The 16,439-nt window shown below is 40.6% G+C and overlaps 1 protein-coding gene across 1 annotated transcript in view; it reads right to left on the bottom strand.

Moving 5' to 3' along the window:
* The window catches only part of COL5A2 (collagen type V alpha 2 chain), a gene marked incomplete at its 5' end in the record, with an annotated part of 151,068 nt that extends 144,895 nt beyond the window's left edge, over window positions 1–6,173 (bottom strand). Inside the window, one exon of the mRNA XM_082261749.1 lies at window positions 6,047–6,173. Within this exon, the coding sequence (XP_082117875.1) occupies window positions 6,047–6,173 (127 nt within the window). The remainder of the gene's footprint in view (window positions 1–6,046) is intronic.
* Window positions 6,174–16,439: the final 10,266 nt, after the last annotated feature.

The raw sequence follows: 16,439 nt of genomic DNA, 5'->3' as shown, positions 1-16,439 counted from the left end.
AGCCATAGAGCTGAAAATTACTCCAATCTGTATAGTTACCTGCTCTGTAGCCAACTCACACAAACCTGCTTTCAGACTGTCACGTTGCAGATAAAACATGAACCCCCACTTTAAAACATAAATACAGTTTAAAATGAGTTTCCATTTTTAACTTCCTTTACCTTAATGAGATTTGCTTCTTTAGCAATCCATGTATTTAAGATACAGTAAAACAAACCTGTTATTTAAAATTGAACGTTCGTTAAAGTGCATCTCTAGCTAAAACCCTTGTTTAAGTTTTAAATAGAGTGGGGAAGGGTTTGACTCTATGTCAAGTTTTTATTGCAGCCTGTGTCTCTATTAGGAAGATTCACCCCTCTATTTATACTGGTGATCATTGTCATTTAAAAAGAAAGGGAGGGAAAATCCAAGATTTTAGAGTTATCTTCTGATCTAGAGGTCCTTGCTGAGCCGGCCAAGATTTGATCCATGTATGGGCAGTAACCATTGTGTTCTTCTGGTTGGGTAAGCTCCCCATCCTCGCCCACCGGCAGAATACAATATTGCTGAGGGAGGCATTTCCCCATCAACATGGACTGCATTGATGGGGGAGTAGAGTGATTTTCTTTCCTTCCACTCGTGGTAGGAAGGAAAATCGAATCATCTATGGGCTGCTTACGAGTGGAATTCTCTTATTTGGGATTTTTTTCTAACCTATCGTTGAGCTCCTGGGACATGACATGAACAGAATTTTCCCCAGTGGTTCACAGACAGCAACAAATAAACTGCCAGTGGTTTTATTCTTTACCGACTCTACGAAAACTAAAAGAGGCCCTATATACACTTTAAAGTAGCAGACAAAGCAAGACAATTCACTATTTTGTCCACTACATCTGTTGCTTGGCCCATATGCCAAAGCTGGAGGAATATTAAAAAGTAGGTAGTTAAGCCTTGTACACACTAATAGTTATTTTTCATTCAACCCACTGAAAAAAAAACCTGACAGCTCCGGTTAGATCTGCTGTACTAACGATCTGACGTTAGTACAGTGATCTCCCCCATTGAACTGCTGTTGTGTTCTGACAGGGGGGACAGTTCCCATGCCAGAACACTCCAGGCAGCGCTCTCAGTCATTGGCTGAGAGCTCTGATCGTAAGCCATTCATCTGCTGGTTTTCCAGTATGCTCTTCCGACAGAAGCTGACTTCTGTCGAACCGGCTGACATACACACAGGTCGAATGTCGGCCAGTTTTTATTGAACCAGCCGATATCTCCCGACATTTAGCCCATGTATATGGGGCTTTAGTGTGCATAATATACAACTGGCACCCTATCCTTTAAGCAGATATAAATCTAATCACAACAATCTCACACAATTTCCGACAGTAACAAAGGCAGAACATACCTGCTCATTGAGTGTCGGCATAGCTGCTTGTAGCCTTCAGTGAAAGTACATGTGACAGGGTGACAGTGGAAGAAAGCAGCTAGGAAACAGGGACAGAGCACTGTCACCCCATAACAGGAAGCTCCTAAATAAGGACCTTCATTGCAGGATTACCAGGTATCATTTTAATAAAAGTCACAAATTTAAAAATAGTGAAAATCACTTTTGAAATTACTTTAATATGTAAAAAATCATATGAGAGATGAGATATGAGATGAGATATGAGATGAGTATATGTCGGTGATGTAATCAAACTAATCTTTCTAAAACCAAGATTGTGCTGTAATCATGTATTTTATTCTTTACATCATTTAATGGTTCAGTGGATTTTGGTGGTATAAGTTCTAGACTATTGTAACATGGGAAAGACTAGGACTGAAAAATGTGTGCTGTATAAGAATGAGAAGTGAGTTAATCAGAGCTAAGAAGGGTTAGAACTTGGGATGCCAAGATTAATGTTGCCGGAAGAATATTAATAATAATCTTGGCATATAACAAACTAACAGATGGGCCCATTGGATTCTTTATTAGGTCATTTGAGCAACTGTGGAACACTTAATGCAGATGTGGGATTGCTAAAGCCTGGTACACACTACAAGTGACAGCTCCGGTCGGAGCCTCTGTACTAACCATGTGAAGTTAGTACGGCAATCTCCCCCGCTGAGCTGTGGTGTTCTGACAGGGGGGACAATCCCCCCGCCAGAACATTCCGATCAGCACTCTCTGCCATTGGCTGAAAGCGCTGATCAGGAGTTAGTCGGCTGCTGGTTTTCCAGCATGCTTGCCTGGCAGAAGCTGGCCAAACGGATGGCTTCAGTCGGACATAGCGAGATACACACAGGCCAAATGCCGGTGCCGGTGTCTACAGAGCCTAAGTGTAAGTAGAAGCCACATTATTTACATTTAGCAAGTGCAGGTATTTTTGAGGTGGGATCCTTGCCCTTTAGTCAGCTCCATGGCCACCAGGCTTCAACCACTAATAGTCCCAGCCCAACACATATTGCTTGTTTATTTAAACGTAGGACAGTTAACCACTTCATGGCCAGTTTTGCATTAGCAATATACTGTGTACATAGGCCTGCACCTAATCCCCCCATGTGCATTAGCATTATCCAGGGGCAGCACCAGGTGGGTGGTTGGGGGTGCCATTGGTCAGCGCAAATGCCCCCATTTTATTAAAGGCTAGGTTAAACTGTAGGAACGTGTTACACCCGTATTTAGGGTATAATGTAATATTCTACCAATCAACTGTCTTCCACCACCAGAGCCTTCTCCCTGTAACAGCACATGGCGTTCCTGTGTGTTTGAGCTTTGGGGTGCACACCCTAATGCAATAGGCTTTGCACATCTATGACTGTGTACATAATACATTGTGTTTTAAAGAACACAATCCAAACACATTATGGCTTTTTTACTAGTTTACAGCTGGGGCAACCAAGATAGCAGGTTGGTGACCCACCATAGTAGAAGCAGCCCATCAAGTACCCCTTGACATGTGTCACACAGCAATTTACCATTTTACAAATGTCTGGCAATTATCAATAAACTGTGCAGTATCCAAAAGAAATCACTCAGAACCAATCATATACTGGCCATGATTTCAGCACTGACTTCAAATCCCTTCTCTGCAACTAATATTGTTCTGGGAGTTGAAAACACTTTCCATCAGAAGTAACTAAGACAGATGTGCTTTGTGACCATTTACCTTTAAGGAAAAATATATTGTATATTCTAAGAATGCTAAAAGCATTCATATCAAGCAACACTGACACATGTCATCTTGTTCTGTACAAATTTGCAAGGATCTCCAGGTTTATTAAATATTTTGTGGCTAAACAGACCTTGTCAAACAGTGACTTTTTAATCTCATCAAAATGAGTATAGTTTCATAACATTCCTTTCCAGCATATTTTAATATCTAGAAAACCTTCCAGCAAGGTATCATGTTCAGGCACCACAAACCTTTATAGTATTTAAGCAGTATGCAGTAATGATTTTTTTTATACCATTAGGGAAACATACAGACATTAGCTGTTGTTAGCCCCTGCATTCATTCGGGATTTATCATTAATGAATTAAGGTAGTCACAATTGGATCAATTTGGCTGTGACACTATGTGCAGCAACCCCTAGCGATTAACAACCACACTAAAATCTGATCTGGTTTCCATTTGCCTTTGGCGTATTATCAGATGGTTGCTGTCTGTCCCTGTTCGCAGAGGGCAATCCTTGTTTTGAGGGGGTCTGCATTATTCACATAAAAATGTGCGTGGTCATGGTATCAAGAACCTCATCATCTAAGGCAATGAGGTGCGGGGTTGTATTGGAAGGAGCCATGCACTCTGTGGGTTACTTATTCCTGGCCTCTGCACTCTTTGCATTAGGCGCCCATGAACCTTTTACCTGTGTGTTATGCACTCTTGGCCCAGAGAAGAGTATGCTCAGATTTTATTTAACCATACCCTTCCTTCTACTGTTAGCTCATTTTGGAACACAGACCATTCCTTGTGACATGCACAACTCTCCTCAGAGTGCCCAAGTGTGCCCCAGGTCTTTTTCAAAACTATCAATGTCTCATATCATTGGAGGCTTTAGGAGCAGGGACTTACAATGTCCAGTTGGCAGACCTGGCATGCGTCATTAAGGAAGATTTATCAAAACTAGTGCACACAGAATCTGGTGCAGCTGTGCATAGTAACCAATTTACTTCTAACTTTAGCTTGTTCAATTAGGCTTTGACAATACAACCTAGAAGTTGATTGGTTACTAATTATAACTGATTCTGTGTGCACCAGTTTTAGTAAATCTCCCCATTGGGAGCAGCCATCCCAAACCAAGAAAAAGCTGCTGGCACCCCATGACTAAGGAGGACAGAGGAGGTACCCAGCTTGCAGCTGAGTAGCAGAACACAGCAGGACAATGCTGGATTCGCGTAGGTGATATATTAATTTGGGGACAGCCCAGGCTAACAGGTAAGGGGGTTAGAAAAAAAAGTGGGATGTGAAGATACTATTTATATAGTTACATAGTTACATAGTTTGCGAGGTCGAAAAAAGACATCAGTCCATCCAGTTCAACCTATGATGTGTGTGCGTGTTTGCTGTTAACTATACATTGTATACCCCTGTATGTTGTGGTCTTTAAGGTGTCCATCTAATAGTTTTTTGAAACTATCAATGCTCCCTGCTGATACCATTGCTTGTGGCAGATAATTCCACATCCTTACCGCTCTGACAGTGAAGAACCTCTTACGTATTTTAAGGTTAAACTGTTTTTCCTCAAGTTTTAGTGAGTGGCCACGTGTCTTATTGTATTCCCTTTCTCTGAAAAGTTTGTTCCTTATGCTAGGGTCACCAGTGCAGTATTTGTACATTGATATCATGTCCCCCCTCAATCGTCTCTTCTCCAGAAAGAATGAGTTCAGTGCTTGTAGTCTTTCCTCATAGCTGATGTCCTCCATTCCCCCAATTATTTTTGTTGCCCTTCTCTGGACTCTCTCCAGTTCTAGCACATCCTTCCTGAGGACCGGTGCCCAGAACTGGACTGCATACTCCAGATGTGGCCGGACCAGAGTCTTGTAGAGTGGGAGAATAATCTCTTTATTTCTGGAGTGAATCCCTTTTTTATACATGCCAGTATTCTATTGGCTTTGCTTGCAGCGGGTTGGCAATGCATGCCACTGCCAAGCCTGTTGTCTACTAGTACCCCCAGGTCCTTTTCCATCCTAGACTCACCCAGAGGTCCCCCCCCCCCCCAGTGAGTAGCTTGCTTTTGTGTTTCTGACGTTCTGATGCCCAAGTGCATTACTTTACATTTTTCAACATTAATCCTCATCTGCCATGTAGTTGCCCACCCCATTATTTTGTTCAGATCCGCTTGTAAGCTTTCCACATCCTGCATAGACGATATTGGCATGCTTAGTTTAGCATCATCCGCAAATACTGAGATTGTACTAGATATCCCCTCCTCTAGATCATTTATGAATGAATTAAACAGGATTGAAAGAAAGATGGATATATGGAAAGAACACTTTGATAAGGAAACTGTCATCATCAGCTTGTTTTCAGGTACATTCAGCCTGCATTTAAGATTAGTTAGGGTTGTTTTTGAGATCATTCAGAGTTCTCTCACAGATGCATTCGTCCAGCAGTTGACCTCCTTCTGATCTGCATTTGACCTCTTTTTCTAAGTTGCATTAACCTGCTTCAAGCTGCTTTTGTATTCCCTTAGCCTTGCATGAGGGGGAAGCAGTGTTAAAGTTGAATGCAAGTCAAAACCTAACTAAGCTTAAATCTACTCCCACGCCTATTCTATCTACCCTATAAAAAAAAAAAAGAAAGATGCCTATACTTATCTATTCTAAAGTCACTCTGGTCTAGTCACATGATCAGGTCCCAGCTCTGGCTTCAGTATAGAGGCGGTACAGCCATCAAAGGAGGCACCATAGTAAGCCTATGGGTGATGTCATCACACAGGCTCCCGCAGCTGTCATCGGAAATCTCTCCTCTACACTGAAGCTGGAGAGAGATCATATGACTGGACCAGAGAACTTCAAAATAGGTAAGTATAGGCATCTTTCCTTTTACAGGGTAGATAGAATAGGCTTAGTTAGGGTTTGACTTGCCTTCCACTTTAACATGTGCTCCATGGCTCTGTTGCTTCTTGGTGTTTACATTCTGGAACATCTCAGTGGTCTCTGAAATAACACTTATGTGCCAGCACCAGCTATTAAGAATAATGTGCTTTTCCATCTTAAGCTAAGAGCATGCGCCTGGGATGAATATTGAAGGGAAGAAGCCAGTATCTGGAGCATCTGTGCATACAAACCAATCAGTGTCTATCTTTCATTTTCATAAGGTTAAAGTGACATTAAACTCACTGAAAAATTATATTCAGGTATATATCCTTAACTCAAAAAATGTACCTTCTATTATCTTCCAAATATCCAAATGCTTTTTTTTTTTTTTTTTTGCTTCTTTGCTCTGACTTTCTGTTAGAGGGTGGCAATGTTCATTCTCTGTGGTCCATTGTATGTAGGAACAAGACAAGGGAGTTGATGTACTAAAACTGGAGAGTGCAAAATATGCTGTAGTTCTGCATAGAAACCAATCAGCTTCCAGTTTTTTTTTTTCCAAGCCTAATTGAACAAGCTGAAGCTAGAAGATGATTGGCTACCATGTAAAGCTGCACCAGATTTTGCACTCTCCAGTTTTAGTAAAACAGCCCCTAGGGTCTATTGATTGACTATGGACTATAGCATTTGTAGCATGCATAGTGCAGTGCACAAGACTGCAACTGAAGAGCATGGTTCATTCCAAACAAATTGAAGAGTGGGGAAAAATATAGGATTAGGAGCTAAAGGAGAGCTTTACAAGCAGGAAGAAAAAACATAGTAAGAAAATATTTAATAAAAAAATAGATTACAGGGCCAATAAGTAGTGGACATGTATGAATTATTTTTAGAGAATAGGGATATGAACTGAACAAGCTGAAGGTAGAAACCAATTGGTTGTCATGCATGGCTGTTCCAGATACTATCTTGTCTAGTTTTGATAAATTCTGCCTATTATTCTCTATAACCAGGGCTGGGAAATGCACAATATTTTGGTGGCCACTGAAGCACCAATAGATAAAAGGCTTATAGTGAGGGATTTGAATGTATCTTCATCTGAATTGTGTTCTTATAAAGATTGTCATCTTTTCCCAAAACACACTTACCTAGTGTATACTTGTATGATGGTACTAAAGTGAGGTCATTGTTTTGCCAATGGTGAAAGGTAAGGTGGGTATATCCCACAAAAAAATCAGCACAATTTTAGATGTCGACTGTTGACATTCACAAATCTCAACTTGTTCAGAATGTATAAAAAGACTATTGTTTTGTAATAGAACAATCTGTGTCCTAGGAGAGAATTCCATTTATGAGAAGTGGGAAACAGCACAATAGTGGCAATGTATTTACCAGATTGTAAAACTACAATCAAAGGACCCCTTTGAATGTTTCATCCTTTACAAGTTCCCTAGAGATGGGCTGTACTGTTGTACTTTTATGCAGAAACATTTAATTTATAGGTATAAAGGAGAATGAGAAATTAAACTTAGTGAAACATAAAGTAAGCACTTAAAAAAACAGAAAATGCATTCATTTCTAGTGCAGGAAAGAGAATATTAGTACCAATGTATTTAAAATTTGAAGAGTCATTGCAGATCTTCAGCATCTAATAGCCGTACACACGATCCCAAAATCGTACGAAAGATACTGCTATCAAAATGATAGTACGATAATTGGATAGTTAGTACACAGCTTTCGAGAGCCGATCGCAAGCACGAAAATGTTGGTCGTATGATAACACTATATACGATAATCGTATGATCAGTATGTTTTATCGTACAAAAAAAATTGAGAGCAGTAGACAGCGCACAAGCGGAACCAAAAGAACGGCCCAGAAGAAAACCCAGGGATAGAAAAAAAATAGGTATAAATCACAAAATGTCATTCCATTGGAGGAAAGCTATTATGTTTTGTGCTCTTTGAAAGCCAGTACAATTTTTGTACAATACAAGGTTTATAGATGGAAATTTTAGCAAGAAATTAATAAAAAAATGCAATATAAAATTATAATTTGTACAATTAATATGTATCATAATTGCACTTCCCTACTCTCCCATCTAAACAGCAACGCTGCAGACTGATTTTGTAACCCAATGTCTTTGCCATTATTTCTTTGGAACACACTACAACCTGGCTACACATACAGGAAGCTATTGTAGCATCGTACGAGAAAATTCGTATTGTTAATAACCTCTCCCATTTGTGATTTATTTAGAGAGTGTACTAGCAACCATGAAAAAACGGACTATTAGTGGTACGATTTTCAGATCGTGTGTTCGGGCCATAAAGTAGTTTCCTAATAACTTGATGTCTGCATATTTCCTGGTCTGAGCAGGTTATTAATGAAATGTGTTCTCTTTAAGTCTGCTGCAGAAAACCTTTCTAAGGCTTGATTCACACCTATGCGTGTGGCTGCAGGTCCGGGAATCTCAGCGAATTCTGCACCAGCAACCAATTGCAGTGAAAACGCGTTGCTGTGAGAAAATGTTCAGGGCTGCCAATTATTCTGAATGGCACCGCACGCAAGTAAGATTGCAGTGCGTGTAGGAAATGACCATGGGATTTTCCTGCGGGCCGCGTTCTGAAAAAGGTGCATGCCCCTTTTTTTGTGGGAATTGCAAGTGCGGCAGCCCTTGCTGACATAAATGGGCTGTTGTGCTTGCGCAAATGCGGCCCGCAGAAACGCACATATGTGAACCTAGGGTAAAGTATTGATAAACACAATACATAGCATTTACAAATATCTGGAAAAGTTAGAGTACCGTAACTGAATTTAAAGTAAGAGTTTAAGGAAACAAAGGAACTTTATTGAAGAAGTATGGAAGCTGCCACTCTTCTGTCGAAAATACTGTTTGTCTATCTGCTATGTTGTTCCAGTTCCTTCAGTATGTTCCAAGTTACTGACTTGGAACAAGTATGCAGATTAGGAGCTGTGATTTCATGGTTACTTATGATTCACATGTCTGTTCCAGGACAGATGGGAAGATTTACTAAAACTGGTGCACTAAGAGTCATGGTAGCCAATCATCTTCTAACTTCTGCTTGTTCAATTAGGCTTTGGCAATAAAACCTGGAAGCTGATTTCTGGTTTCTATGCAGACCTGCACCAGATTTTGCACTCTCCTGTTTGTTTCAGAAAGTACTAAAACCAGAGACAACCAGGAAACTAGAAGTTAACATTTGCAGCCCACATATTTAGATATTCTTTCAAAGTTTCACTTTTTTACAAGATAGGAGTCCTTTCAGGAATAGGGAAATGCTAAGAACAGTTTGATGATTATTTCAGTCCTTTGAATATAAGTCATAAAGTGCAGTTTTAGTGCATTTTTCAGCCAGGCATCGGGGTTGCTTTGGGGTTGCTGCAGGTATGGCACTTAGATTAATCTTTTTTTTTATTTTATTTTTTAGGCTGCTCAGTTTATTTTCAAGCTACTGGATCCCCTTGTCTGTATAGTTGTTTTTATGCAAAAGGTGAACCTAGCCTTGCTCCCCCAATTTTTTGCTTGTTTAAAAGGTGAACCTAGCCTTTAGGTTGTTGGTCCCAGCAGATTTTATCAGCTGAATCATCCTAAATTTAAATGAGTCAAAAGCTTCATACTCTCTCCAAAATTAGGCATAACTGGAAATCGTCTTACCATTTCTATTGGTCTCAGCAAATAATATCAGCTGACCCATTTGAGGTCATATGGGCAAATCTCTAAACTCTCACCCAAGATAAGCCCATATTGGGAGGTGTCTGCCTTTTTTCTCTCTTGCCTGGTTCATAAGTATTTGTATTCAAATGACCCAAGATTACATATTTCGGCATGAAATGATAACCTTAGACATCACCTGATAACGTGTAAGCAGACCTTTGGCATCCAAGGCCTATGGCAACATTTAGATTGGAAGCTCATTTGGCAGGCCCTTCTCCTCTTGTGTAATATTTTTATACATGCATTTTTGGAATTAGTTATACCTGGTATTTTAATATTTGATGCACAGCATGTGTGGCATGTTGGTATTTTGTTTAAAAATAAAAACAATAGCATAGACTGGGCATGAGAGACCTTTTAAATCTTGAAAAAGTAGATACAATATATCTGCAATTTTAAAAAATAAAAGTTTTTTTTATATTTCTTTTGAAGGGTTGCAAGCATAACAAGACAAATGCTTCAGTGATTCAGAGCCTGGAACATAAAGGCTGGTGCAGTGTTTCTCAATCTTTTTTCAGTCAAGGCACCCTTTAAAAATAATGGACAGTCTTGAGGTACCCCATTCTAAAATGTAAAAACTATTCTAATAGTTTTACATAATGCAGCAATATCCACAAGTCCAAGTAGGGCACCCAATATTGGAGGTGATTTATCCTTCCAAAGCTAATACTGTACACTTTTGCAAACTGGTACTGGCTAGTATTCCAATGTTTCTTCTCCCTCAGTTTTTCTCCATCACTCAGCTAATGTGACCCCAACAGTCAGGGGACAGTAAAACAAGGATGCTATACAGGCAATTGACATTCTCCTCATCAACTGATGACACCATTGGTTGTTAGGATGCCTTATATACAATTTTTAGGCTATTTTTAGGCATTTTGCCAAGGCACCCCTGAAGAAACCTCAGGGCACCCCGGGGTGCCCGGGCACCCTGGTTGAAAAAGGCTGGGCTGGTGTATAATTTAGTATGGAATACATATTTGATTTTTTATATTTAAGCTGTAATTTATTATTTAAAGCGGAGTTCCGGGCACAAAATCTGTATTTTTTTTTTTTTGTGCCCCTCCGCTAGCTACACATAACCTGAAAAGGAATTGGATAGTTATTTTTTTTTTTTTTGTATACTCACCTTGTAATCGAAGATCGTAAATACTCACCTCAGGGTACTTCCTCCTCCAGCGCCGAGGCTCACCCCGTCACTTCCTGCCTCGCGATGATTCCTGGGAGCTGAACGTCATCGCTCCCAGGAATCAATGCGACGGCACCGGCCCCGCACGTCACTTCCGGGCGACGCCGCAGTGACGAGAGGGGCCGGTGCGGCGCATTCTGGGAGAAGAAGACGCGGAAGAAGACACCGAAGAGGACCGCGCCGGCTTCAGCTGCCCACAAGAGAGATGGAAACGCTGTGGAAGAAATTTAGTAAGTATTTCTTCTAAAAGGTAAGTGCGAACCGGGACAGATCAGAGGCTAGCCATTGTGGAATGTGCTAGCCCTGACTGTCCCGGGGGTATGTTCATTAAAAAATGAGATCTGTGCCCGGAACTCCGCTTTAATATAAGTTAATGATAGCTGGGCCTTTTTTTTTTTTTTACTGCATACAAAAATAAAAAAAATGAGAAATTACAAATACCAAGTTTATCTATGTATCTATTCTATACATTCCATTAGTGCAGTGGTTCTCAAATCCGGTCCTCGGGACCCACTAACAGGCCAGATTTTAAGTATTACCTTGGGGGATGCAGACTAGAATACTGCAATCACTGAGAAGCAAATGAGATCACCTGTGATGTAATTTAGTTATCTTGCAAACCTGGCCTGTTGGTGGGTCCCGAGGACCGGATTTGAGAACCACTGCATTAGTGTTTACACTAATTAGACAACACCTAATCCAGTAAAATGGATACAGACTAGTTAATACCCTGTTCTGGAATCACTATGAATAGGCCCCTTGGTTTTACAGCAGTGGGCTATTATAAATCAACTTGGAACAAGATTATTTTGTTTTGTCCCTTCTCAGGAAGGCACTAATTGGTATATATACTTACCAACCACAAACACAGTCCCTTGGGAAAGGGAAATTACCTCAATGGGCTAATTAGTCTTACAAAGTTGTTTAAGAAGTTACAAGTAAAAGTAATCCAGAAAACAAAAGTGATGAGTTTATGCTACCAGATTTTACATGTCTTTATGGAGATTTAAGGGGATTTACAGATTAAATATCTGTTTAGCACTGTTCCATGTTTTAGCACAGAGGGGTCTTCCCATTCCAGCATTTTCTAGGGTTCCCACATTGAGAAGTCCCAAGTAGATAAGACAAACTTTCTACTAGCACTTTCCAGGACCAATTTTTTTGCAGGAGCATTGTGTGGGTAGCCACATGTATGACACCACATCTATTCATCACATGTGAATTTGATATACTTTGCATCTTTTTTCACAAGTGGGAAAAGATCGGGTCATAGATAAACCCTTGTAAGAAAGAGCTTGTTTTTGCATGCATTGCTTATAATATTTATATGAATAATATTACGGAAATAGTAAAATAAAAATGTTTCACCATTATTTTGGGCATGGTGGTGTTTTTCTAGAATAATGTTTTATGGGAAATTTCTTCCCTCCCAGTGACAAAGCTACCACTTTCCCCCTAAAGCATTTTACCAAAATGAACCAAGAAAAGCCCCCAACATGCCCTGATGGCTGCACAATGAATTTTCACAAATGTGTTTTTATTACAATACATTGTGATGCTCCCAGGAAAAAATATGTTTGTTTAAAATGTTAAAGTTGGTGTAAACTCGATTCATGAATTTTGGCCTGGGCACATATGTCCGTAGTGTTTACTTATCTCTCTCCAAAGCACAAAGTCCCATGATTTTATACTGCTTAATTCTTAAGTTATCAGCATGATAACTTCTGACAAGTTCTCCAACACAGGAGATAAAAGCAGCTGGAAATGTGTGTTAAATTAGCAGAGAGCTGGTCCATTCACAGCACAGCTCTGCAAGTATCTTCGTTCTTCTGCCTATGTGGGGATGGGGGGGGGGGGGGTAGGTGCCTTTCTTCCAATCAGCTGTCACACAGTGTATGCCAGGACTCCATTCCCACAGCTAAACAGGGATACTGGGATACTGAGATCCCTCATATATACATACTTACATTAGTCCAAGCTGAACCAATGTAACCGCATTAAATTGCCATACCTAAAAAACGTTCTGTACACAGTGTGCAAACAGCATTATATCAAGATCTGTGACTGTGTAGACCATTCCTATTGGCTCAATGCTAGGATAGGATCCTTCACTGGCCATCAGGGGATGTTCAATAGGCAGGAACAATTGCTTTGGCACTGTCAGGAAATGCCAGATTTCTAGGGGCCAATGGATTCAGCAGTGAGTTAGTTAGTTAGATGCAGTTATGTGCAGGTACATCTAGGTGCCTGTACTTAAAGTGGCTGTAAAGGCAGAAGACTTTTTATCTTAATGCAATCTTTGCATTAAGAAAAAAAGTCTTCTGTGTGCAACAGGCCCCCCAGCCCCCAATACTTACCTGAGCCCCCTCTCGATCCAGTGATGTCCACAAATGCCTCGGCCGCCCGGGACTCTCCCTCCTGATTGGCTGAGACACAGTGGCTCCCGCTGCTGCCAATCACACTCAGTTAGCCAATGAGGAGAGAGAGGTGGCGGGGAATGGACCCAGCTCCATGTCTGAATGGACACAGGAAGCTGCAGCTAAAATTGGGTTCCCCCATAGTAAGCTGCTGTGTTGGCACTTATCAGGAGGGAGGGGCCAGGAGTTCCAGCCAGGTACCCCGAGGAGAGGATGATCGGGGCAGCTCTGTGTAAAACCATTACACAGAGCAGGTAAGTATAACATGTTTGTTATTTTATTAGAAAAAAGAACAAGACTTTACAATCACTAAATTACTAAACTCAGGACCCTGCATTCACTATATCTGATCTCCCACACTACACAGAACACGGAAATGCAATTATTTTAGTTAATATAAACTGCTAAATACCTTTTCTCATCAGCAGTATATAGAAGTCTTGTGACTTCCATCAGTGTCTGGTTAAAGCTTGTAGAAGGGGGATTTTATTCTACTCTGACTGTCCTGTGAGGCTACAAGACCCCTGACCCTCTGTCTAGACAGTGCTGATTGGCCCTGTGCTGATCATATGCACCCTCCCAAGAAAAAAAAAATACACACCAATCTGAGCATGTGCAGAGTGACTCTAAAGGTTCTGTCTCATCAGGAGATGGATTTGGGACAGTGAAAGAAGAGGAGGATCAGAGAAGACTGGATCAAACAGCCTTTTTACACAATGAAAAGGATTAACCCCTTAGGTTCCAAAGTGAGTATAACAAGCATGCTTTACTGCGTATACAGACTGATTCTACTGTTGTGGGTTTAGGAACACTTTAGTACCTTATTTTTTTTTAATGACTTGTTAAAAAGGTAAGTTGCATGGAAAATGTGAAATGCCTAATGGAATATAATGATTTCGATCAAAAACAAGTTCTCCGTGGAAGAACGTTTATTTTATGACTATCCGATGAATATTAGCTACATAGCTGTGTAAGTAGTTTGCAGAAGACTGCCATTGTAAATCATGATGATATTCGTGTTGCAACAAGAAGCCCAGAGCACAGCTCTAGAAGGAGACATTTCTCCTTGGAAGTGGGGGAGGCTGAATAGCTTTGTTTCCACTGGAAATTGAAAAGAATAAAGTTGATGACTGCAGACCATAGCTATTCATTTGGTAAAATGATGTGCCTGTGGGAAATGAAAACAGACAGGCAAGCAAAAATGTTTGTAAGTGATGCCAAGAATAAAGACCCCAGAATATATTTTCATAACTCCAATTCCTTGCCTAAGGGAAAAAAAAACTTTTTTTTATAGGAAACTGCAGACGTACGCTGCACATTATTAGAAAGGTAGTTTGTATATCTATCTATCTATCTATCTATCTATCTATCTATCTATCTATCTATCTATCTATCTATCTATCTATCTATCTATCTATCTATCTATCTATCTATCTATCTATCTATCTATCTATCTATCTATCTATCTATCTATCTATCTATCTATCTATCTATCTATCTATCTATCTATCTATCTATCTATCTATCTATCTATCTATCTATCTATCTATCTATCTATCTATCTATCTATCTATCTATCTATCTATCTATCTTATCACCTTTTTTCTTCTCCATTTCTTTCCTTCCCTGTTCTTTTTCTATGTCTCTTTGTCCTTTACAGAATTTTATTTTATCTGTTCCTGTTTTGCTTGCACCATAATACAGAATTAATTTCTATCTGCTTACTATAGCCATGTCTGCTGAGTACAACAGCAGTGTTTTCTCAGCTCCAGTCAGCAGAGAATACATACAAGTACTTATAAGGTTGCACAGACAATTGCTAGGATACACAGAGGAATGGTCAATCACATGTGTTTCAAAGCAGTAACAGCAGGCAGCGTATCTTTCCCCCTGGTATTGGTTCCACATGTAGAACGATAGAAGACATATGTAGATGCCATTTAGTATCCATTGGCCCCAGCCACCTCTCCTACAAAACATATTCTCTTTTTTACCAGTTACCAGGTATTTAGAATATTACTTTTTGAGAATTCTTTAGACCCTGTAATTTTAAAGCCGGGAAGTTCTCATGAATGGGGCCTAAAGGCACCATTAAAGGATGAAGTGTGCAGGACTCCAAATTAAAGTGATTGTAAAGTCTCGTGTTTGAAAAAAAAAAAAATAACAAACATGTTATACTTACCTGCTCTGTGCAGTGGTTTTGTACAGGGCAGCGCTGATCCTCCTCTTCTCCGGTCCCTGGCTGGAGCTTCTGGCCTCTCCCCCCTGTTGAGTGCCCCCACAGTAAGCAGCTTGCTGTGGGGGCACCCAAGCCGAGCTGCAGCTCTCTCTATCCATTCAGACACGGAGCTGCCATTCGTCCTGTCCCCTCTCTCTCCTGATTGGCCAACTGACTTTGATTGATAGCTTCAGGAGCCAATGGCGCCCTTGCTGTGTCTCAGCCAATCAGGAGGGAGAACCACGGATGGCCGAGGGACTCGTGGACATCGCTGGATAGAGATGGGGCTCAGGTAAGTGTTAGGGGGTGCTGGGACGGCTGCTACACACAAAAGGCATTTTATCTTAATGCATAGAATGCATTAAGATGAAAACCTTCTGACATTACAACTCTTTTAATCTTCTTTAGGAGGGACAGCTGATCCTTCAGACTCAAAACCATGTGTCACCTTTTTCTCCACTACAGTCCTTCTTTTAGTTCTATAGTGTTAACCTCAGGCAAGCCATAAACAGTTTAAATTTCTTTCCTGCAATCACGGGTTGCAGAAAATAAATTTGCATGATTCCCCCATTAACACAGACAGTGCTGACAAGGGAATCCCTCCTGCCAAGCAATTGTCTGCTCCCGGCGGGGTCAGGGAGGGCGGGGGCAGCTGTCCCTGTCGGGAGAAGACAGTGATTATTGCTAGCGGCTATAACAGCCGCTAACGATAATCAAAAGGAAATCCGGCAGGCTGGCTGTATCCAAGTTGATCGCTTGATCAGTTTAACAGTTTAATCAGTTCCTGTTGAACTGGCCGAGATTCAAACCGTGTATGGCCGGCCTTAATTTCCAACACTAGAATAACAAAAATTAGTATTGTTGCCTTCAACGACCGGTTAAAACT

The sequence above is a fragment of the Pelophylax lessonae genome, assembly GCF_965119305.1.
Source record: "Pelophylax lessonae genome assembly, chromosome: 6".
Taxonomy (NCBI): Eukaryota; Metazoa; Chordata; class Amphibia; order Anura; family Ranidae; genus Pelophylax; species Pelophylax lessonae.
Note: the sequence above shows the minus strand (reverse complement) of the source record. Positions and strands in the feature narration are given on the sequence as shown.